This window comes from Melospiza georgiana, chromosome 18 (assembly GCF_028018845.1).
Source record: "Melospiza georgiana isolate bMelGeo1 chromosome 18, bMelGeo1.pri, whole genome shotgun sequence".
In the NCBI taxonomy this organism is placed as follows: Eukaryota; Metazoa; Chordata; class Aves; order Passeriformes; family Passerellidae; genus Melospiza; species Melospiza georgiana.
The window spans coordinates 10328762-10353451 of record NC_080447.1 but is presented as its reverse complement, the minus strand read 5'-3'; the positions used below and the strand labels follow the sequence as shown (position 1 = coordinate 10353451).

At 46.3% G+C, this 24690-nt stretch overlaps 1 protein-coding gene across 2 annotated transcripts in view; it reads right to left on the bottom strand.

Annotated features, from left to right (window-relative positions):
- Nucleotides 1-23021, bottom strand: part of BICDL1 (BICD family like cargo adaptor 1) — a 49434-nt gene extending 26413 nt beyond the window's left edge. Inside the window, exons 1-2 of one of the 2 annotated variants that reach the window (XR_009115374.1) lie at nt 22686-23006; nt 17849-18064 (exon numbers count right to left, since the gene is read on the bottom strand). Coding sequence is in view for 1 of the 2 variants with exons in the window: in XM_058037186.1 (XP_057893169.1) it covers nt 17849-18064; nt 22686-23006 (537 nt within the window). In the remaining variant the exon portion in view is untranslated. Of the gene's footprint in view, nt 1-17848; nt 18065-22685 lie in introns of both variants that reach the window. The other variant, XM_058037186.1, reaches the window with a different exon arrangement.
- Nucleotides 23022-24690: the final 1669 nt, after the last annotated feature.

Here is a 24690-nt window from a genome sequence, read left to right as displayed (position 1 = left end):
ATGCATTTCTAATATTTAATTTCCACTAATAAGTTTTTTTCCCCCTGAAAAAGGCATATTTTATCTTGATAGACCATTTTGGCCATTACCTTTGATGTGGGCTTTTAATCCAGATTTGCTGGAGCTCAGTCTATCTTTGCTACATGAGCTAAAGGCTGAAAAATAGTTCTTCCAGTAACTTCCTAGTGAGCCAAAAGCATGGGTCAGATGAGAGGACAAAGAAATACAAAATGCCTGACTAGTTTGGAAATAACTGAACTGGAAACACAAATACTTGACCTGGTCATTAAAACCTTTTGAAAAATTAAGGTGGTTACAATGATGGAGACAAAGAAATGTAACATTCCCTCCTGCCTGAGAGGCTTTGCTGTCTTTCCATGGTAGCCTCAAGTCAGGACAGGCAATCTCCATTCTTGAATTAATTCTTTTACAAAATCATTTTAGTCTTAAGACCTTAAACCTGGAGGTGTTCAAACCCAAATGGTTGTGCCTGGAAGAAAGAGACAATAATTAAGCTTCTTACAGTCTCTGGCTTTAAGCACACTCTACCCTTTATTTGAAGGCAAATTAACTGAGCTCTATTGGGGATATCTAATACCTGATGGCAAGCTAACAGTTCTGTCTGCTCTTGAAATCTTCATGTCTACACCATGTTAAGCTCACAATTACTGTTTTAGGATTTATTAGTAGTAAATGCAAGCCAAAAGTTTTCCAGTGTGTGTAAACTTGATGCTCAAACCTGAAGTAACAAACATGTCTGAATGCATGAAAACAGGGGTGACCATTCCCATATATATGAAATGAGTTAGTGCCAAAAAGATGGAACAAAATTCAAGGAGTTGGTTTAAAATATATTAAACTCTCCCAGGAAGTCTTCAGACAGGAAGAGAGAAAGCATTTTCTCAAATGTATATTTAAATTTTATGGTAGATTGACCTGGACATGTTTGATTAGCTTTTAAATCCCTGCAAAGTTTGATTCCAAATAACTTCCATCAGGCTGTTTCTTAAAAATAGTGCTCATGTGTGTTTGCTCATTTCCTTTAAAACTTGATAAACTTATTTCAAAAGTGAGGGAAGAGCTAAGAAGTGGTTTTTGGAGCTTGGCTTGAATAAAGCAAGATGTGCAAATGTTCAGTGCAGAAGGATGATTTCTCATGGCCAATACAGTAGAACTTGTGGCTGCTTTCTGTGGAAAAATAAGAAAACTCAAACTCTATAGTGAATATTGGCCAGGATGAAAGCTACAGCTTCAAACTATTCCAATAAAGTTTCCTCTTCAGGAGGAATGTTTTAACCACAGATAGGTGCAATAGGGTCACACATGGAAAGTGAATGCCATGAAAATGAGCAAGTCCATCACAAAGATTTGGAAACTTTGTGATGAATTTGAAACCATGAAACTCATACGGCAGCATGTCACATTGCAGCACTCAAAAAAGTTCAAATCTATGTTCTTAAAGGATTGTTCTGGAGCTGTTAAGTAACATTTTACTTGAAAATATTTCTTGGTCAGCCAGTACTTGATCTGTCCTTCTAAACACAAAAGAACTGTGCTGAATACCTGCAGACAAAAAGCTTCTAGACAGATATCATTTAACTTAGCAGTGCTTCTTCCTGTACTTTGGCAGCCTCCAGCTATATCTGAATTGTTCTCCCTCTTGACAGCATGAAAAGATCTGTTCAGAGCATAAGGTCTTTGGAGCAGACTTTGAGCACAAGGCAGACCTTGCTCTTGGTGATTGCTGACAAAAGATAATTACAATGTGTTAGTAATAACATCTGAGCACTTTGATCTGCTGAAGCTGAATCTATACTTAGTGCATTAACATGGGTAATAAGTACAGGAATTCTGTCTCCTTTTAGCCCAGCTTTGCTCTGTTTCCACCCAGGTTGAGCCTGGGGATGCAGGTGCAGCAGATGCTGGAACACAGCATGTTTACCTTCTGTGCAGTGCACAGATGTAAACACTGAGGGGATTAGGTCTTTAATTCCCAGAGCTTCAGGGCAGGGCTTGGCCTTCAGAGCAGTCAGCACCTCCCCAGCTGTACACAGGGGCAAATATGCAATTGTAATTTCTAGAGTGAGCCAGGACCTAAATTCACAGCAGGTGTACTCAAAGCTGAAGATAAAATCTTCCAAACCACACCTGTAACCCAGCTTTTGGGAAGCTTCTCAGTACTTCTGCAACTGGCCAGATCTTATTCATGTGATAATGATCTTAGGCATGTCTCTCTCTCTCTGGAGAGACTGCATGGCTGTAGCTGTGGCAGTGTCTGGATGAGGGGAAGGTCTGGAAATATGGATCTCTCCTTGCAGCTTTGTCCTCCTACAATCTTGCTTTTAAAAAGCTCCTGCATGAATTTTATTGAAATAACAGCTTTTGGCAAACTTGCTGGCATTTTGGTACTTGAAGTCCTACAACAGGTTGTACTTAGAAATAAAAAATAATGCAAGCAGATGTGAAGAGGAAACGTAGCTGAAAAATGAGGCGGGTGCAGCACATGCTGTGGGGTGGCATATAAAGGATACTCTACTCTGCCAAACCATACACATGCAGGGGAATCATGATCAGGGACTGGAAAGAGCCCCTCTCTCTATGAGTTTCACAGGGTTTAGTGTATGTGAGTATCACTAAAGGTAAAGTATGGATGGTTCTGTATGGGGGAAGATGCCTCAGTCACCAACCCTTCATGTATTCAGCTATTTTTCTGATGGAAAACAAGTGCAGTGTTATTGGAGGAAGAAAAACCTGCTGCATCAACATCCCAACAGCTCTGTTAGAGTGTTAGAGTAACTGCCTGGGAGAGAGTCCACTGAAAATGTTACAAAAGCTGTGCTTGGCTGTGGGCAGCCAATTTGGCACAAACATGTTAGACTCAGACTTATACCTGTAGCCAAGGTTTTGCAAATCCAGGTCATGTGTCATTCAAGTGAAAGCCCTTTCCTGCACTGTCTAAGATGCTGCTTAGAGGGATAAGAGTCACTGAAGCTGTGTTTTTCTGGCACAGAGGCTGCTGCTTTTTGACAGCTGACTCCATGCAGACACAGCCAGCTCTCAGCAAGCCTGGGCTGAGCTGGAGCAGGTGTCAGGCAGGTCTGGGACTGACCCACAGCCCTGGTGTGGGGCTGCCTGCAAACCTGTAAGCACTGCTCAAGGTCTTAGACTGGGAAACACTGCACAGACAGAATTAGCAGCCTGTCCTGTGTTTGATGCTGAGAAAAGATCTCTTTTCTCTGTAAAGGTTTCACAGCTGAGGCTTTGGCTGGTAAGAAGCATGCTTCCCTCCCTCACCAAAGCTCCCTGATCACCCTCAGTGATTTGTCTTGGAGGGGCAGAGTTTGTAAATAAGGAGAGTTTCCCTACAGTTGCCCTTTAGAGAAAATGTTGTTGCTTTTGGCTTTGGTGTTTTTAAGCAGAAGTCAGTATCAATGACATGTACCCTGCGCATGTGCCTTTTGACCCTACTTAGGGCCATAAAAGGGAACAGGAGACCAGCTGTAAAGTGCAACAAGAAAAACACAACAAAAGTGGTGTGGCAGTGGCTATTTTTCAGCTTCAGAGACTCCCTGACAAGTTACTGTTGGGAATGTGCTTCATTTTCAAAGCCCTGTTTGAGCATGCTCATAATTTACCTGTGGCAACCTTAGTTGCTTTCCAGGTATGTTCATTTATCACTTTATCTTCAGCAGAGAGGGCTGCCTTGCCTGAGTGTGTGTGGATTCTCCTGCACTTAATCGTGGGCTGATCTACTCCATCTCTTCTGCTACTACAGCAGGATTTTAAACTGGGATCTTCCCTAGCTTTGCTGCACATAAATGATTAACTTTCTCTTCCTCTTGCTGCCTGAAATCAAGAGTAATGTGACCAGTGACAGAAGAGACTGTGGTATTCAGCTCTCAGCAGTTTTTATTACTCCTGCTGCTGTAGCTGAATTTCTCTATGTGCACAAGCCAGTGGTAGCAGCACTAAATCTCCTGAGCCCCTGCTGTGTGCTGGAGTGCCTAAAATGGTGCTGCTTAGAGCTTCTGCCAGTACACAGACATGTGAGTGAGCTAGGAGGGCTTTCATCCTATCAGTGCTAAAAATCACCTGCCTTAAGCCACTGATCCCTTTCCCCCCTCCTTGCAAGTCTTGCATGCAGTGAGGTGTGTGCTGGAGCTGGCAGATGGCTGGGGAGCAAACAGGTCCACATGAGCATGCAAAAAAATCAGGCTGCATCAGTGGTAACCAGCCTGTGCCAGGACTTGGGTTTTCTTCTGCCTGTCACTGACTTCCCCATCACTCCTTGGTTTGGCTGTTTGGTGACCTACCTCCTGGAAAGTTTTCACCCCTCCTCTCCCAGCTCTCTCTAGTTGATTAGTCTAAAAGATATCAGCCATGACGCATTGTTGAATTCATTTTTAGACACAATGCTATGCCAGAGATTTGTTTGCTCAATTACAGAAATACTATTATTTCTGCTGCAGTTTGTCTGGATTTGGTTTTGTTCCTGAGGCTGGTACTGATTTCAGCCTCCTTTCCTTGGCTTTGCTTAAAGATATATAAGATATTGCTTAAAGATATATAAGATAGTTCTTCTGTTGAATTCGAGCAGATATCCCCAGTCTGGAAAGTTATAAAGAACTGAGTGGACTGAAGAAGGAACAAGTGGTTTAACCATGTCACTACTGCAGCACAGGTAGGCTTTTATCACTTAGATCTCCAACTCTTAACACTTGTATCTAATGCAGGGCTGCTCAGCTCCATGCACAGGCACTCTCTGCATCTCCTATATGGAGACAGGTCTCATGCCAGTGCCACACATGGCAAAAGCTGGCTTTGGGTGCCCAGGATGCCACATGAGACAAGGAACATCCTCCTCAGCAGACCCACATACCGTGTGGTGTAGAGACAAGCTTCATGCAAGTGGAGCATCTGTGGAAGCTCCTTGACTTGATGCTTTGGTCATGTCTGCCTGAGCAGTGGGGCACGAGGGTAGAGCTGCTTGCTCAGAGGTGCAAAGTCCCAGTACAACCCATGACAGACAGTGTGTGCACACCAAGTGATGACCTGAACCCTGGGTAGTTTGCAGAAATTAATAGGTTGAAGTGAAGCATAATTTTATTAAGCTCTTGCAGGGATTTGGAATTTCCCAGTGTGATCCCACTGACAGCAAGGGACGAAGGAGATAAAGATATTAGAGCCAAGATTTCAGCACAAGCCTTCTCTCAAGTACTGATTCAAAATACAGCTTTACATGTCAAGCTGTGAAACACCAAGTATATCCATGTCTCAAAATTATTTATTTAGAGGACAAGACAAATACTGCCAGTTAAAAAGCTCTCTATTGATTTCCACCCTTACTCAAGTTTGCTGAAAGGGTCTAGGATTTAATATTGTTTATGGCAACAATTAAACCTTACCAGGAAAGGAGTGTTTTGGCCAGGTCCCTTCACAGAGTCGGAATTTACACGAGGGTTATGAGGCTCACTGGGGCTAATCCCTGCCAGCATTATACATCATCTGACAGTTGCCAAGGAGACAAGGATAATCTGAGTGAAACAAGATATGTGAGAAGGGTATTTATGGACATTTGCCTAATGATGCTGGTGGAATGCACCAAGAAGTGATTATCTGAGTGCCTTTGAAGTACTACCTCTTCTGTGATGAATATGGAGGACTGGTACACATGCAAAAAATGTCCCTGTGAAATTAAAGCAGCATCAGCTTGGCCTTGATTTTTTGATTTTATCCTATGGTGGCCTCATCCAGTGGTGTGGGTAATTCCTTAAGATTTTAGCCTTTATATTTTTCAAATCCTGTACTGCATTAGTGCATTACTATAAACTCCATATAAAGTATTAACTACTGTCTTCACATTTTGGTCAGACAAACAATTCCTCTAAGCCTAAAACTCAAGGACGCCCTACAGCCTCAGGCCCTGAAAAGTATAAACAAAAGTGAATTTTGGGGGAGCAAACTGGGGTTAAATTACTTCATTACCTGAAGCTGAACCCTGATATGCAAATGGACCAAACTTTGTGGAAAAACTTGTGACCATCATCCATCTTGGGTGTAGCCTCTGGGAGGCTTCTGACTGCCCAAGGTTTACCTATTGAAGACCTTTAATAAATACCTGCTGTTATTCTCTTAATCTTGTCCAGCCTCTGTTCTAGGCAGTCACTCCAAGGATTCATGGGAGGGGCAGACAAGGCTTTTGCAGTGATGTGAGTTCCCTGTCCAGCCACCTGCACTCTGTGGCATCAGCAGAGCATACACAAGGATAAAGAGTGTAAAGAAGCCATTTCAGTCTGACAGAGGCTTAATGAGAACTGTCCACTCCACCATGAAATACTCACAGGTGCCTCAGGCCAAGTGGTGTGAGGGAGGAAAGAGTGGAGGTGTGCAGGTACTCACAGGCATGGAGGTGTGTGGGCTTTGTTGATGGCTTTACAGGCAGCCAGCTTGTTCCTCCCTCCCTGCAGGGTGAGCCCAGCTGTGCCACAGACACCTGGCTCTGGGTGCTTGTGTCACATTCACCGAGCTGTGGGCAGGGTCAGCATCATGGCCTACTTGGTATGTGGGTCTAGACAGGCATTTTGGGCAATTATGCCACTTTTCCTGACCTGGGGTGCCTTATAGCTCTGCTTAGGGAGACTAAATAAGCCAGAGAGTTAATACTTTCATTTGAACAAGTTCATGCTTGGAAAGGCTTCTGCACTGTTGGTTTCACACAGCAAAATATTTCCTTGGCAGGGTGTTCCATGGCCATGAAAAGGGTCAGAGATTGTTGGAGGAGGCCCATGTCTGGGACCAGGAGCACTAAAATTGTGAATTGGAGCTGTCCCACACTGGGCAAATCTTCCCCTCCTGTGCTGAGGTGAGGCAGTGACATGCAGTGAGGGAGAAAGCTGCCTGTCTCCTTCCCTCTCCCCCAGTTTGACCTTCTTAGACTCTGATACTGTCTCTTGATGGAGGATTAAGAAGGATGGGAAGGCAGAAGGAATTTCCCAAGTTTTGAATGCCTGATGCAAAGAACTCCTTTGAAAGGAGGGAGATGCTGAGAGCCAGCCTGCAGCTGATGGGCTGTGTCTCGTGATGCCAGAGTTAATCTGGGTAAGCAGAGATTAACTGAGCTGCTGGATTGGATAATGCCTGAACTGGTTTATTGCAGCTTCTGCTGATAAAGCAGCCCAAGCCTCAGAGACCCCTCCTTGTCTGCAGCTCTGCAGGATGAGGGCCTGTGCCCATGGCAGCAGTGCCTCAGGCACAGGAAGGCCCCAGGAAGAGGTGGCATTAATGAAATCATCAATTTTATAAGCATTTGCCTGGATCCCCTAAAGGTTTAAATATTTATGAGTTAGACTTCACTAAGAATCTGGTCCCTTGTGCTAAAGTGGAGAGTGAAATAAAGGCTAAGTAGCACAACATTTAGGGAGAATTTGTGCAGAAAGTGAAGTACAACATCCAGTAAAGCCTAGGGAAATAAATCTTTCTGGAATAGAGACAAACCTACAGGAACAGTCTGAGTTGGCAAATCCCTGTGCAACTTCATAGCTGATCAATAAATGTTATTTAGACAAATATCATACTGCTACATTCTACCAACAATCTCTTTGAAACAAACATGGTCATTCCAGGCTTTCTCATTTGGCCTCTAAACGTAAATCTGTTGAAAGTATGACTCCCACAAAATCTGAGTCTATTCAAGCATTTTGAATAATGGCCTGTTTACATCTGTTTTCACCCTTTCATTACTTTATGTCCATGTAGAGTTTCAGTGCAAGTCTGTTCCAAAGCCTTTGAGATCACACATTCCTTGTGAGCATTCCCTCAGGTTTCTCTGCCTCATTCCTTAGTATTCATGAATAGCAAGAAAACATAACCTGATGTTAGTCAAACTCTTGCCTGCATGAAAGGAAACCCTCAGAAGGTCTCTTTCAGACTTAACTTTGGCTAGTTCTTCTCATATCAGTGCAGAAATTGGCCAGCCCTCCCTAACTGGTGTCTGCTTGGCCACTTCCCAAAAGCTTCCTTTTTTGATGGAGACCTTGTAGAGTTTCTGGGCCATCTCTCCTACTCAGCCAAACTTACAGCTGGTTTTTGGGGTTTTTTTTAATATCAGTCTAATTTTTATCCTGAAATTTATACGCATGGCCATTTATGTAAGGGACATGGAGAATAAAGAAAGCCTATACTTGGTCAAGGAGCAATGTCTGAGCACTAGCATTACCCTGTCATGCTGTCAGTGTGGGGCACAGAGCACTAAATTGCTATTCCACATCTTAAAAACAAACAACAAGCCCCACCCCAGTTCATCCCCATTCTATAAGAGCAAGACAAGCTCCAACTCTTATGTACTCTGCCTGAGTGGAGATTTCTCATTCACTCAGGTCTTGTTTATTGGTTTACATTGAAAAGTCTGTCAGTGCCTCAGTTTCCTGGTGTTAATAGAATTTATGCCAATCCCTTGCTAACCAAGTAAAGAAACAATGAGAGCTCTTTAGGTACTTCTCCAAAAGGCCTTTTCTTGAAATTTGTGGGTGTTTTTGTCCTGAAACACTTTGCCTACAAAAGCAATTAGGACTATGGATCTCTTCTGTAAATATAGACCCTTCCCTCCAGCAAGTCTTGAGGTTTGTACCTGTCTAATGGTCCTAGTGTGAGTGACAAATCTACACCTGAATTGTAAAAGACATCCATTTTCCTGGATTTGAGCTTGTAGACAGCCAAGTACAATGGGGCTTTGTTCAACAAGTAACCAGGAACAGCTCAGGCTAAATAGTTGCCAAATGGAACAGCTTTCTAAGAGCACCCCTGTCACTACAAAACTGTGCCAAGTCTGGAAGTGGGTTCAGGAACAGACTTTAAAGGATGGAGAGAACAAAGCAATCACAAGGTTAAATTTCGTTATCTTGGTGCACTGAAGTGCAAAGGAACTGAAGGATTCCATTTAAAGGGCAAATCCAATGAGCTGGATGCTTTAGTTACCCAAACATCAGCAGGTCGTGTAACTGTTCTGTGAAAGCTCTGCAGCTATGACACATCTGCATTACTGTGCTAATCTTGGTAGTCATAACCCAGCTGAAACTATCCAAGCAGTCCCTCAGTTTAAAAATGTTCTTTCCATGCTTCAACATTAGAACCTTCCAGGCAAGAATAGTTAGGAGAGGGAGAGAACAGTTAATGGAATTGTTCCCAACACTTCTGACCTCAGCAGTCCCCCCTCAAACACTGACAGGGATCCCATCCATGATGGAAATCTGTTGCAGGACTTGGCATCTACAGAACTGAGCCCCTGCAGAAGGATAACTGAGGTTGTGAGGCCAGCCTGTATCTCCTGCAAATTAAATGCCTCCTTGGGCTGCTTATGAGCAGCCTTTTACTCCAGCTGCTCTGACATGCAGGCCCCTTGACTTATGTCAGTTGTTTTCTGTGGTACCTTTGCCTCTGGATCCTGTTGTGTCCCTGTCTGAGGTGGCATTTCCCATGCCTGTGGTGGTGCTGCCAAGCACGAGCCAGCTCTGTATTGCATTGTGGCCACCAGAAGTCAACAAGAGTATCTTTCTGATCCTGTATCTCTGCTCAAAATAAACTGGGTTCTGCTAAATGCCATTCTAAACAAAATGTTGGTTAAGCTCTTGGCTGTTTTGCAAGAGGCCTCTGATTTCATGGGTAATCAGAGCACTCAATACAGCTGGCAAAACCCTCTCAGTGTAGAAGAGACTTCCCTCTTGAGCTATTGTCTACTAAATTGCATTTAGAAAAAGCAAGGCTGCTTGAAAAAACAAGACTTTCATTATAAGGTGTGCAAACTTTATAAGCCAGAGTGGGTCTTTAAAGATCAAATGCTTTTAATTGGTTTTTTCTTATGTAGCTATTTGCAAAGCTTTCAATCATGTTTGTCTCTGGTTCTAGCTAGTAATGCAGTGGCTGGATACAAACACCTTCAGTGTCCTACTTTCTAGAATCTACTGGAGGAAGTGTTTACAGCAAGTGTGAATAAGCAGAAATATTTTGAAAAACTTTCTTCTGCCCATGTGTTCATACCTCTGAGCTACTGCATAATAAAACAATTCCAATAAACAACCTGGATGTAAACAGAATAGCCACTCAAAATTTTTTGTGTAGTGCAAGAGGGGAGGAAAGGACTCATTCAGAATTTTATCTTCTTACTCCAGGACAAGTTCAGCTTCAGTTTTATGTTGGATTCTGGCTTTCAGATGTTCACAGATTAGTGGTGCTGCTGATGTCTCAAGACAGAAGCCTTGCATGAACTTTTGAAATGTCTTCTAGGACCACTTGCCAGAGGAGAAAGCTGGGCTATGAGCAGGGCTCAGCTGAAGTGCAGGAAGAACAGTGTATGGCTGACTACCCAGGGCTTCACACCTACGTGTATCTGTCCACTCATTCCTGCAGATGTGCTGCCCGGTGAAAGGGGGGGTGGTGCGACAGGAGGAGCGGCTCTGTGATGGCTCCCGGGGCAGCCTGTGCTGCCTCATCCAGGCACGACAGCCTCGGAGGGTGGGAGATGAGCCGTGCACAGCCTGCAGGCTCAGTGCCTAGGACAGACAATCATTTCCCTGGTGCCACGGCCGAGCTGGACTCCCGGGAGATGCTCTGTGCCAAATCCCCAGCAGGGTCACTGCGTGGGCTCGCTGATCTGCTCACGAGGGGCTCTTTTCACCCAGGGTGTACAATGTTTGTCTGTCCCAACAGGCTCAGGAGCTCATTGCGGATGGTACAGACAACAGGCTGCCTGGGGCTGGTACAGCTCCAGCGCGACTTTGGGGGGGAAATGGCCGTGAGCAGAGGAGGGAGGGCGGGGAGGGGGATGCAGAGAGCGCGGCCCGGCAGCGAGCCGAGCCCCCGGGGGGGGCAGACGGGCCGCGGCCACCGCCCGCCCGCCTCGGACGTCACAAGCGCGTCTCCCTGCGTGTCCCCGGCTGTCGTGGCGTTACAGCACAGAAATCACACCCGGTTACCACGGCAACAGCACCAGCCGGGACATGCCGTGCTGTCATCATCCAGCAACCGGCCAGGGGTCCCTGGGGACGGAGGGGATGCTCTGCTGCCCCAGGGGAGGATGAGGGTCCCACCCAGCCCCTGGGACCCAGGGATGCCACCATCCTTTTGCCCAGGAACAGCGACTTGTGTAGCTCCACTGCCTTAGCAGTAACGTTTTTTTCTAATCTAAATAGTAGTTTAATCCTTTTCCTAGGGAGGGCTTTGCTATTCAGGAGCCCCTGTTTTATTCCATGCACAGCTTTCATAGGAGCATGAAATGTTAAGGGATTGGAATGGACCTTACAGATCATCTAGTCCCAATTCCCCCTGCCATAGGCAGGAAACATTCCCACTAGACCAGGCTGTTCCAAGCCCTATCCAACCTGAGCATTGCCAGGGTTGGGACAGCCACAACCTCCCTGGGCAACCTGCTCCAGTGTCTCAGCACCCTCACAGGAGAGACCTTCTTGCTAATACTTAACCTAAATTTCCCTTCTTTTAATTTGTCCCCATTCCCCCTTGTCCTATCACAACAGCCCATTCTCTTTCTGCTCATTCTGTACGTGCTCATCAGCCAGAGGACTCAAGGGTAAAAATCTTTCATGAAATGAGTGTGTGCAAAATCCTTGGGCAAATTCTGTAGGGGTGTTCCCCCTCATGTTTGCTGAAATTACTTTGGCACTTCCTGTATTTATTCCTTGATGTCTGGATGGCCCTGTTCCTGTTGGGTCCCAAAGCTCTGTGTGTCCTAAAATGGGGTTAATGGGTGCTACAGGCTTGGACTGACTCTCAGCAGAGGGTTGAGCCTGTCTCCTTGTTCTCCCAGAAGGACAAGTGCCACTCAGCAGTGATCTCAAGGTGTTTCTCCATTACCTTCTAGGGCACTGAATCATTTCATTGAAGGACTTTGCAGGCGAGAACAGGCAGCTGCAGTCACGTCCTATATTCACAGCCTCAGCATGGAAAGCCTCAGCACTCCAGGCCTGATGTGGCACGAAGCTGAATTATTAACAAGTGCTCTCTGCTAGAGGAGAAGCAACTGGAGAGAAGGAGCCTCATTTCTCATTAGTATTCCCTGGGTGATCAGGGATCTGGCTATGTGGCGTGAGGATCTGCTGATGCTCCAGAGGGGTGGGGAGCTGGGGAATGAGGTTACTGGGAGCTTCATTGGAATCACTGTTTGGCTCTGTCTGGTGCTGGAGTCTGTTTCCTCTCACCCCAGCATGTGTGACACGAGTGTGCCTCATGCCAGGCACAAAACAGTGCTCAAGGACTGTCTGCCTTCTCTCAAGGAATGAGCAGCCCCACTAAAGCTGCTGTGACAAGCAGGTCCTTCAGCCCCTTCATCAGGAAGCAGTGCTGCCCTTTCTCCTGCAATTTCCCCTTCCATTGAATTTGGACTGCTCAGTAGTGAGGCAGGTGAAGATTTGCTACTCAGGACTCTGTGCTTGAGGAGTTCAGTGCAGAGCTCCTTCTAATAATCTACTCACTAAATAGGTCCAGTAAACATTTTGAAGAGTAAAAATTGGAGAGTTTTTATGAAAAATAATTCAGTGTAGTCATTGATCTGCACCTTGAAATGTAGGGAGAGTAAAAGCAACCCTTCTCTAGTAGGAGTCCTAGTATTGTATCAGTATTGTATCAGTGGCCTTGCCCCAATCCTAGTTGTTCTAAATGGGCTGCAGCTCTGATGTCCTTAATTGGGTGGCAGCTGTGGCCAATGAAGATAACTGGGATAAAAGAGGGTGGGTTGGCTGCTTAGGGAGAGCCTTGGAGGAGCTCTGATGAAGAAGCAGGAGCAGCACTGCTGTGAAGAGCTGTGTGTGAGAAAACCACCCAGAAGGTAGGGGACTCTAGAAATATGAATACAACAATGTAGTAACAACACTCTTCTTTAGCCCAGGTTCACTCAGGATCTTTGGTTAAAAATAAACCCCCTGAAGCAGGACTTAAATTCAGCCTGACTTGCCTCTGTGCTAAGGATGGAGCTCCCAATAGACCCTGCTGGGCTATTGGAGACAATTTAATAAACAAGACACAAGCAGGTTTGCATTAAGCACCTGTATAGATAAAATAAGGAATTAAAGACATAATTCATAGTGTAATTGCTACAGATTTCTGGCATGGCAAAAGCAGTGCATCTTGCCCAGTACGCTTCTTCCAATAACTTTCTTTTTCAGTGAATAATCTGAATTTCTTAAAACCAACATTGTTCCTATGCTGATAGACCCAGCAACAACCATTCAGAAAAATCTCCAAATAACTGACAACAGATCTGCCTCTCCTGTGTGTTCTTGACCATAAAAGGATGTATTTAAAATACAAGTAATTTGGAAGGGAGAACACATTATGGTTAGCTTGTTCTTAAATAAAAACCTGTTTCTTTCAAAGCAAAGCCAGGCAGTGCCTGCCAGTTCTCTAACGTCCTGCATGTTAGAGCATGAAGTGAGAAACTTCAACTGAAATATTACTGAAAGGAGGCTTTTGTGGTTAGTAAATAATACCTCCTTTGGAGAATTGTGGGCTGGCTGCTCCTGTTTTTGCTGTAGCACAGGGATTGACTGAAACACCTCATTCTTTGTAGCAGCATGCTGGCTCTGGATGCTGAGTGAATCTAAGGAGTTGGTGATTGAGGGCCCCTCTGAGGGATGCCACAGCAGCCCAGCCTTCCCCTCTAAACACAAGGAGCTGTTTCAGCAGTGCAAGATGACACTCTGCCACTGCCCCGGGAAACAGATTTGCATTGCAAAACCTACCTGAGCCTGACATTGTGAAATCTCTCCCCGGTGCTCCATGAACCACAAAAGAAGCCCAGCTGAACCTGGCAGGATGAGCCTCGCCCAAGCTACAGGCAGCAAACAGCTCCAGGAGCCAGAGCTGGGGAGCAGGAAATGTGTGGGAAAGCCATCTGGTGAAGGCACTCAGAAACAGCGTGGAAGTCTTTTTTCATTCACTTCCTGACAAAGTAGTAATATGTTGTCTCATTATAGGAAGATGACTGCTTGTTATTATTATTTGTATTAGTAACTCCTAGAAGCCCAAAGGTGGGGACAGACTCTTGCTGTGCTACCTGCTGTGGGCACATGTAAGAGGAGACCTTTCCCTATACACACTCCTCCATAAAAGGACAGAAGGCATAGGATTGTGGTTTTTGTGTTTTTCTTTTTTCTTTTTCTTTTTTTATCCTTGTGGGGAACTGAAACAGATGGGAGAGACTGAAGGAGCTGGAAACAGAACATGTAATAATTCCCAAGCCTTGACTTTCTCAGCAGAACTGTTCCTTGCCTCATACTTCAGCTCTGAGCAGTTCTGGTGAGTGGTTTGTACCCTGGCACACTGCTCATGAGCAGCTCTTCAGTTCTCCTTGGTAAACGTGGCATTTAGCTTGGTGTGGACACACTGCTGAGAGCTCCTGCACCCTTTGCTGTGCTGAGGCAGGGGGAGGGAAATCAAAGCAATGTGCAGAAGGGATTTTAATCATCATGTAACAAATTAAAAAATACTGTGGAGGTCTTAAACTTGCTCTTTGGCATTTCAATCATGTCTTTCATCATGTGCTCCCAGTCCAGCCAACCAAATATTCCCCATGGTTTAATGCTGCTGTAACCTCAGGCAGTATCTTTGTTCTGCTAAAAGCAGAGAACCAAAGGCTGTATTTCAAGAGGAGGCGAAGTTCCTTATAGCCTACTTACTATTATTAGATATTTAAAGTTCTCCTGTATCACCACCTCATTGGAAGACCTCAAAACTTTTTAAAGACCTTATTTTAGCCTCTTGGTGACACAGGCAAGAGGCTAATTTTTAGATACTGGAATGGACTTAAAATTCCCATCCTTGAGTTTTCCTTATCAGTCTTTGCTGGAACTGATGATGGATTTTTTCAGTCCCAGGCATTAATTGCAAGACAGAGCTTTCCAGGTCCCCTTGCTGTCCTTGTGTGGGTGTGTGTGCTTGGCTGGTTGGCATTAGTGCCAGGTTTAGACAAAGCGAGTATGTGTTGGCTTTTCATCTCTGGGGAAGGCAGAGTTTAAAAAATGTCCTAAGGACTAATTAGTTGGTGAAAGTATGGCAGCAGCAGGAAGGAGGAGGGGCAGGATGGAGGAGATGGTGGCTGCTGCCCTGCTTTGAGATAAAAGAGGCTGAAGCCCAGGGAATCCAGAAGAAACAAGCAGGACCATGTGGGCTGGCAGCTCCTGAGGCTGACTGTCATTCAACACAGAGTCCAGTGCCAAGGGGATACCTTCTCCCGGAGTGAGATGATCAAGTGTTGTTAAGTGGGGCCACGAGGTGTTAATTGCTAAAAATGGTAGAAATTCAAATTTAAGGAGCTTTTAGTGTAGAATGACTCTACCAGAGAGAAGCCTGTCTTTGTGTCCTGTGAGTGAAGCAGGATGGGGTAGGCTTGAGGCTCTGAATAAGGTTTTCATCACCTTATCCCAGACTTCTCATAACCCTCAGCTCCCAAACAACCCACGGAGACACAAATGCAGAGCCAGGCACACAAGGAGGATACCAACAACACCTTAAACCTCACAGAAGCTGTTACAGCACCTCTTTGTAGGACTTTTCCTCTGCCAGTGCTCAGCTCATGATCCCACGAGAGACTCCAGCCTATGGCAAGCATATCCATGCTACTCTTATTTGTCCTTTTTATTAATTGGAAGCCTAAGTGGTAACAGGAGCCAGAACTCCATGGGTGCAGGGTTCAGGCAGTGCCACTGCCTCAGGGATTACATGTGTAACCTCTTCAGAATAAGAGACCAGACACATGAGACTGCAAATACACTATGGAGCAGCAAATATAGAATATTAAGCAGCTAATATAATGCTAAGATTTTAAAAAGCCTCAGCTAAAGCCCTGAGAATGACAACAGATTGTTCCCTACTCTCTTTCAATTTGTCCAGGTTTTCCTGACTGTGGGAGGACTGTTTACATCCTTGCTATACCCATTGCTGTATTTGAGTTACTGGCAAGTTTTGGCCAGGTGACAAACTCAATGAGCACTGAATCGTGCCTCGGCAAACATGAGCTCTGTCTCTGTCAGAGCTTATCTGCATTGGAGAAAAACTGTCCTCCAGGCTGGGAGCAGGGCTGGGCTGCAATGGGAAGGGCAGCAGCAATACTCAGCATTTTTGAATGTGGCAGTTCTGAAGTGGGTCAACGAAGACCATTTCTGGCACTAATAGGGAGTTAAAGGAACAAAACCCATGCTTGGACACCACATGCTGGTAGACTTGGTGGTTCCTCTGACAAGGCTTTGTGGAGTGGATCTCTGAGCATCTGGCTGTGAGAGGTTTCTCTAGTACAAGTATCACATGAGGATAATCCCATCTGGTTTAAAAGCCCAAAACAAGCTGCCTGGTTTGCCTCTCCTACCTTCTAGTCTGTGCTTCCAGTTTATGCTTATGCTGGGACAATAACAAATCTTACATTCCCCAGCCAGTGACAGAAATCATACATACAGAGAAGGAGACAAGTTCTTAGTCCTGGATAAGAAACCTGACACAACACAGGGCTTGGGGAAACCTTGTGGAAACCCTCATCCATGGTGTATGTGGAATATGCTCTGTCCAGAGAAAGGTGAAAGATCTGTAGCTCACTTGGGACACATTGCTTTAAAAACATGGACAAACTTAGTAGCATTCCTGAGCTAAGGAAGATCAGGTCTTTTTGGGTTTTTTTTTTTTCTCTCTTCTTTTTAAAGTTAGTTAGCCAAATTGGAATCAGTTACTTTTTAAATCCTTGACAAGAAAATCTACAGTGGAATGAGGAATGATTTCCTCAAGTGTCAGAACAGTGTCATACCCAACACTAGCTCCTCTCACCTCCGGAGGCACAGGACAACTGCACACACAGCTTGAGTGAAGACCTGTGGCCCTCTTCAGAGTCCTTTGATCCTAGTGCTGTGGTTGAGGTGTCCACCCTCCCATAGGCAAAATCCCTGTGTCACCCCAGAGACTCAGCTCTGACAGAATTTAGTCTGAGAGAGGTTCTTAGAGCATGAGGTGGGCCTCTTCAGCCTGAATCTGTGTGTGTTTTTGTTCTATGCTATTTTAGGAATAAGCAACTGATAACAAGCAAATGCTTTCGTCTGCTGGAGTAACTGTGTTCTCAAGCATTAAAATTATGGTTTGTACTAACTGTCCAGTGGGGAGGAAAAAAATCAAGGCTCTTAATTCCAGAAGACAGGTTAACTTCTGTGGGAAGGAGGCAGAAACTGTTAAGTCTTTTGCTGTCAGAAAGAAACTCACGCTGCAAGTATTCAGTCAATTAGGCTGATTTGTAGCAGCCTCACTATAAATCCTCTTTCATTCACAGGCAAGTTAAGCTCTTTGATGAAACACAGCATTCCAAGGAATTTCAGTAGGTTCTCACACATCTAACCATGGCAAAGTTATCTGTAGTGACACACCATCTGAGAATGACATGGTATGTTCAATTCTACAACATTACAGCTAATGTATCTCAAAAAAGGGAGGCCTGCAAAAAGCCTTTCGCCCCACTCTTGCAGATTAGCGTTCTTCTTGCATGCTAAATTTGTTCAGCCTATTAGTAAATTAGAAACAGATTTTCTACATCAGTTCTAGATACAAAAACAGTTGAGAGAGATAACTATGCAGTAAATGACCACTCAACCCAGAAACACAACTGTTTTGCCAAAGAAATGCATCACTCCTTAGAGGTGTAAAATCAGTTTAAAGGCAGTATGTGTTATCACAACACCTGTGTAACATAACCAGAGGCAGAGCCCTTTGTTTCCCTGGAAGCTGGAGCTTCCCCACTCCTTTGCCCCAGAGGGGGATGACAGCAGAGCTGTGCCCCTGTCCCGTGCCCAGCTGTGCCACCCAGCTGACTCACCCTGCTGAGCTGGTCCAGGAGTCTTTGGTTCTGCTCGGAGAGTTCCTGGACGGCGCGCGTCTTCTCGCGGTCGGCCTCGCGCAGGTGCACCTGCTGCTTCTCCAGCTCGTCCTGCAGCTGCTTCACGTCGCTCTCCAGCTCGGACACCCTTCCTTCCCACTCTCCCTCCTTGTTCTCAAATCGCCGCCGCAGCTCGTGCTTCTCTTGCTCCAGGTGCTACGTGATGGGGGAGAAGAGGTTAGGAAGGGAGGGAAAAAGGGTCAATGTCTCCTTTTCCTCCTCTATGCTAGGGCTAAAACCTCGTGCAGGAAACAGGATGGTGCTGGAGCGTGACAATGCCATGGAGATAACAATTCCACATCAGGGCAGGTCACTGGCACTTAAGCCATTTTCCATTTCCAGCAATTGGCCTGTCCTTGGCCACTGGAGTTCAGCACATTGAATTTTTACTGAAATAACTGCCAAAAGAGTGAAGTAGGCTGCATGTCAATAGGCGAGATATATAGGTCAGACAGAGCAATTGATTTAGCAGAGCCCAGTTTAACTCCAAAGCAATATTTCAGTGGTCAGTGGCATAATTTTTTAAAAATTGCCTTTATAGTCAAAATACACAAACTGTATACCCTCACTGTTGGTGAGGAATGTAGATGAAGCATCCTTGTTGTCATATGGGTCTCATGAACAACAGTTGAATCATCTATCCATTTGCTCCTTCTATTCCTGACCTAATTAGTGTCTGAGAGTTTGATAGTGCACAGTAACTCCATTGTTTGATGCAGCCTGCTCTGGAATGGCAATGGATGCAATGAACTGGTTGCTATAGACATTATGTACATCCATGTTCTGGGTCCAGGTTTCTTAGAAACCACTCTAAGTTCTGGAGACTCTGCTCTGCTTTGGATTGGCTGGAAAATGAGGGACAGCACCAATCTGGTGAAACTTTTGCATGTTTTACAGGCTCAGTTAAATGAGGGCTTGATTGAAACAGAGCTGCAAATCAGGTCAAAGCAGATTTATGTTGTGCCCATTTGAAAGAATCCCTGCTCCAAAACCCTGAGCTTGAATTTCCCTTGGTGGCTGAAGACACACATTTACTTTCAGAACAGTCACAGATTGGGGACATGGGCGCGTCCCAGGATCAGCAGGGAAACCTGAAAAACGGGAGTCCTCTCCTTGTTGGTTGTCCTCTGATCCCCAGAATATTCTCCTGCTACTCTTTATCAGATTCCCCAGTCTTTAAGGAATGTGTTTTAGAAAAGAACAGAAACCCACTGGGCCAAGCACTTGCCTATTTTTCCCAGGTGAATTGTTCCCTGGTGAACAATTCCCATGGCACTTCTGATAGGAGGGAAAAATAAACCTGCTAGGTGGAAAAGAAAATTGCACTGCATTTATGTGAAGTGGCTTTTTATTGCTTGTTAGAAACACAGGCTGTGAGGGGGCTGTTTCCCCTGGGTGCCTGTTGCTGATGACACACAGCCTCCCTGGCAGGGTCCTTGTCACCTTCCCAAGCAGGTCTGAATGTCAAAACCCTCCAGTATCTCTCCAGCTTCTGGCCTGTGTATTGCTAATCTTCCACCATTTTTTGCTCTGCCACACACATGCCATGTTTTCTCTTTCTTCACCTGATCCCCAAATCCTTTCCTATGCTCCTTCCAGCTCAGTGTAGCAGCATGGTGCTGGTGCCCTTCAAATCCTTCTGCAAATTCCAGACTTTCATGAAAACCCTTAAATATGAGGGAAAGTTGATTAAAAACAGTGGCCCATAGTAGGGAATTTCCCCATGTTTCAGACACTAAAAGAATGAGCATCCTTGCAAATGAGAACTAAGCAGTAATAAAATATTTTAATGCAATAGGTAGGCATGAGATCCCAGTAACTGGCCCATGACAACCATTGCAAAGAAATCTTGTTTGTAGTCCAAGTGTGGCTGGAGCAGCCACAATCTCACTTTCAGCAGCACACTGAAAATTCTGTCTTTTATAGCTCTGCCTCTTTCACTGCTAGGCAACGTTTAGAAAGATCCAGGGCCTTCTCTAAATGGAAAGTGGAACTTCAGCCTGCTGAGAAGCAGCACTGCAGCTGAAGTGCCCCAGACACCCAAATGTGATTTAGAAGCCACTGATAAGCCTTGTCAATCATTTAAAAAGCACTTCAGTTTTTTCACTGCGAAAGAAAATCTCCACTACACAGAGCCCCAGTAAATGGCCATCACAAAGGCTGGCATTAGAAGAAGGTGAAGAATATGAAGTTTATTCTGTTGTGACAGAGAAACCAGAATAGAGCAGTGGGGCACAGAGGGGCTGTTGCAAAGAGGAGGAGAAGCCAGAGGAGATGTGTTGACTGGTCCCTCCTGCTCCTGTCAGCAGCCATCTCTCCTGGCCTGCCCTCACCCCAGCACCTGCAGGCTGCAGGTCTGGCGAGGGGATTTCTGCACCTAGTGCTGATAGGGCAAACTGCTGGCCTCAGGAGGGGAGTTTCTTGTTTCCTGAGTGTCTGTCTCTCCACTCACCAGCTGCTCATTGATTTTTAAACAGAACTGCTTTCTAGAAGATGTTTTCTTCTGAAAACAGCTTATCTTCAACTTATCTGAGCTGGGCTGGTCCTCATCTGAACAGATGAAAGCAAGGGGAGGTTTCCCAGCTGATAAAGAGGGTTCATACTGTAAAGTGCTTGGACACAGCAGGCTCCTCTGTGTCAGAGGAACAGCACTATTAACTGTTTTAATCCCTCAGAGAGGATAAAACTGTCGAGGATCACATATCAGAATTTATTACAGAACTTTAATTTCATGATTAGAAATGAATTTAAATTCAGGCTGTGAAATGAAAGGTTTGCCAGAGTAGGTGCATGGCAGGAATGCTGTACCTCAGCAATGAACCCACAAAACTAGAACAGATTTAATCTTGAGGCAAAGCACCCAATGAGCAGACCTGGACTTTGGCTGTTGTGAAATGGAGAGGCTTCACTGAGCTCTTGTAACCAATTCTGAACTGTGAACTGGGACAAAATATCTCCTTTTAAGTGCTAAACATCATTATATCAGGTTGTCAGCAAGGATCTCATTTGAGACTTTGCTTTGTGTCACCATCAGAAAGTTCTCAGCATAGGGAAGGAGGGAACAGCTGTGGGTCCTTCCTCTCTGCTCCTCTGAAATAAAAAAGCTTATTGTGAAATTTTATTCACTTCAGTGGCAACAGGAGGAGGCCGAGATTTAATCTGCAGAGGCTGGGATTATCAAGCTTGTGTTTTAGAAGATTAATGTTGAAATTTGATTTTTTGTGTGAAGCAGCACTGGGTTAAATTTGCCAAACACAATGGGAAAAAAATGACCCTAAAGTAGATAACACTAACTCCTCTCAAATGGGTAGCCTGGAAAATAGCAATCTGTTATTCCACTGGGAAGTTAGGGTGATAGTAATGGCATGAAAACATGTAAACAGCCCGTTGTGTTTACAGTCTCTTCATTTACCTTCTGAATGGGCCTGTGAGAGCAGAGGTAAACATTTGTGGGATGTTATTTAAAGTACTGTAAAGTCGTAGTTTCTCCCTTCTCCTTTTCAACTCAACATTTTGCAAGCAGTGAGTGGTGTTTGAGGCTCCTGAACTCTCTAAGAGGCAGCTTGCTGGGTACCTAAACTTGTGCATTTTTCCTTTAATGGTAGGAAAGGTTCTACTCCAACTCCTAAGGAAAAACCATGTCAGCACAACACCACATACGTCTGTTCTTACTTAATGATCAACCTGGAAACATTCACTCAGGAAAATTTTAATACTCTGGGAAATTCTCATCTGATAAACAGAGCCACTAAGCAACAATTTGAGCAAATGTCACCTTCACTATTTTTTTATTAAAATAGCAAAGGCAGGGAGATTGCCTTGCAAAAAGGAAGGGATCAGCTGAGGTAACTGACAAGCTTAATAAGAGAGAGGAATTTTTGTCAGGAGAACAAAGGGCATACAGTAATTTCACAGATCCTCTTGAACTTGAGAAATGTTAAGTCTGTGAGGAAGGAATACAGGAATATTCAGGACTGTGCAGAAAGGACTGGTCTAGGGCTGTGACTTGAAATGTGAATGTTAATCCAGCACTGTTCAAACTCTCTCTAGAACGGTGAGAGAGGCTTTCCTCATCCTTCTAAGCAGTATTACTTATTGGAAGAAATACAATTTCAAGAGCAGCTATGAGGAAGAGTGAATAATAGTGGTTCTCTCACAATTGTGCAAGAGAGTCGTTCCAAAAAAAAAAGCTGCCTGCACAAGTCCTTTTCTTTGTAATAGCTCGATTTTATCTTAAAAAATCAATAAAGGGCTCAATCCCCCGAGTTCCTGGCAAACAGCTCTCTCCAGATACCTGTAGGCATTTTTTAGAGCCAACAGCTAAGAGCGATGTATCATTAGGGCTTATCTCCTGCCATGCCTAAAGCCTTAGCTGCAACAGCTTAAGCATAAGGGTCACATATGCTCTGTAGCTCAGTACCTGCTGTGCAAATTTAACTTCCGAGGTATTTCTGTGACGAGATGAGCCGCGCACATCTCTCCCAGGTGGTCCTGGGGCAGAAGAGCCCCCCAGGAGCCTCCGGAGCGCGGTGCTGCAGCCCGGCCCCGGCCCCACACGCCGGCTCTCGGCCGGAGGGATCGGGGGAGAACGGCAGCTTAGCCTCCCCCAGGCCTCGCAGGCATTGCTCAGACCCTTTCTTCCCCGTCACGGCCGCAGCGCGTCCCGTGGGCTGCCCGGCCGGGCCCGCGCCCGCCGCTCGCCGGGGAAGGGGCCGCGCTGCGCGGGGAGAACCCGCGGGCCGGGGCCGGGGCCGGGCGGAGCGCGGCGGGGCCTCACCTCCAGTTTGTCGGTGAGCTCCTTGTGCATCCTCTCGTACTGCCGGCTCATGTCCTGGTTGCGCTCCAGCAGCGCCTTGCCCAGCCGCGCCGCCAGCACCAGGTCCTTCTCCTTCTGCCGGATCAGCGAGAGCAGCTCGGGGTCGCGGGCGGCGGCGGCGGGCGGCGGCTCCGGCGGCTCCCCAGCGGCGGCCAGCAGCGCCAGCTCCTCCTCCAGGGCCAGCTCCAGGGCGGCGGCCCCGGGCGGCTCCATGCCGCCGGCGCTGTCCGCCTCCGCCGGTGCTGACCCGGCGGCGGGCAGGCGCAGGCACGGCGCCGACATGGCCCTGCGCGCCGCCGCCGCTCCGCTGCGCCCCCCGCGCCCGGCCCGCGGCTGCGGCGGCTGGGCGGGGAGCGCCGCCGCCCCCGGCCCCCGCCCCCCGGCGCCGGGCCCCGGCAGCGCATCGCCACCGCCACGGCCACCGCCACTGCCACTGCCGCCGGCGCCGCCAGGGGCACCGGGCCCGGGCGGCGCGGGGGAAACCGGGTCCTGCTGGCCCCGGCTAACGCGGGCAGGTCTCGCCCCTTCTGCCGCAGGCCCAGGCCAAAAATCCCCCCAAAACATCGGGGAAGTCCCAGGAGGGAACTTGGCACCCCCGAGGGGCACAGCGCGTTCTCCTCGCTCGCTGCTCGCTCCCCCAGAGCTCTAGCGGAGCTCTTTCGGGTGCCAGAGCAGCTCTCGGGATCTTTGTGCTCAGTAGTTCATCCCGCAGAGCTGACTACAGCTTCCAACAGCCACCGGGGCTTGCTTTCAATTTCAGATTGTTTGGCATGTTCTCGGGTAACATTCGTCCTGAAGGTACCCTCAGTGAACGTTGGGAGTTGTAGTCAGTTCAGGTCCCAGTACTATTCCCTCTATTAGGGGCAGGACTGGTTGGGCTTTCAGTTTTGGTTTTGTTGATTTTTTGATCTCCTTAGATCCCAGTACAGGAAGGAAGCTGAGGCAGAATACAGCAGCAGAAACCTGTATATTGTCACCTTTGCTAAGACCCCATTCCCTCCATTTCTGATTATACTCGAATTTCAAGCAAGGCTTTAACAGTGATGGCACAAAAACATTTTAAAGGGAACTTGTGCTTTTGATTCCTAGATTCTGCAGACAGGAATTATGAGTTTCACAGCTTTTTTTCTTTGTACACTGCTTTCTTGGGACTTGCTTTCCTTTCCTTCACTTAGACCATGTTCATCTGTATGCAACAGCCCCAACACATGAGTCCAAGGACGTTTTTGGCTGGGACAGTTGGTGACGGATGCAGGTTTCAAGCATGGCTGGCTTCTGCCTGGCATCAGACCCAGGGCCCTGGAGAGCTGCTGATTATTCGTATCAGTTAGAACATGAATTGTGGCAATGCAAACTTCCCTCTGGCCATCTGCCACTGGGACTCGGCCTTTCGTGGGGATACACCCCAACAGCCCGGCTTGGGGGACCTGTTGATCCTTGGCCTTTTTCTTGGCAGCAACAGTTAACAGCAGTGCTGCTTTTTGATATGTGAGCACCTACTCTCCAAGGACCTGGCAGACTGGTGCCTCGTGCTGCCAGCACCTGTCCCAGCACGGTAACTGTTGGTCCTTATGAGCATTGTGATTTTCTTTGCACTGGTGACCCAGAGGTGACACCTCCTTTATCTCACAGCAATTCCCCCAGGCACTGACTTTTTTCCCGTCCTTTTGTCCTTGCAGCTCCACAGAGGCTTACATTGCTGGAAAGAGGGATTGACCATAAGGTGAGATTGTTTGGACAATATTGGCACTTTTAAAAGGATCCCAGTCCCAAGAGGAGCTGTGATTGCACAGATTTGATCATCTCTGTTTAAACACAGGAGGGCATTTAATATTTAAACTGATTGTGAGCACCTTCTGCTGGAAGTGCCTACTACAGCAAACCAAGCTCCTGGTGTGATTAATGAAATCCATTGTGGCATCAATTTTCATCTCTAATGCTTCCTTCAGTGTATAAAACAAAAAGA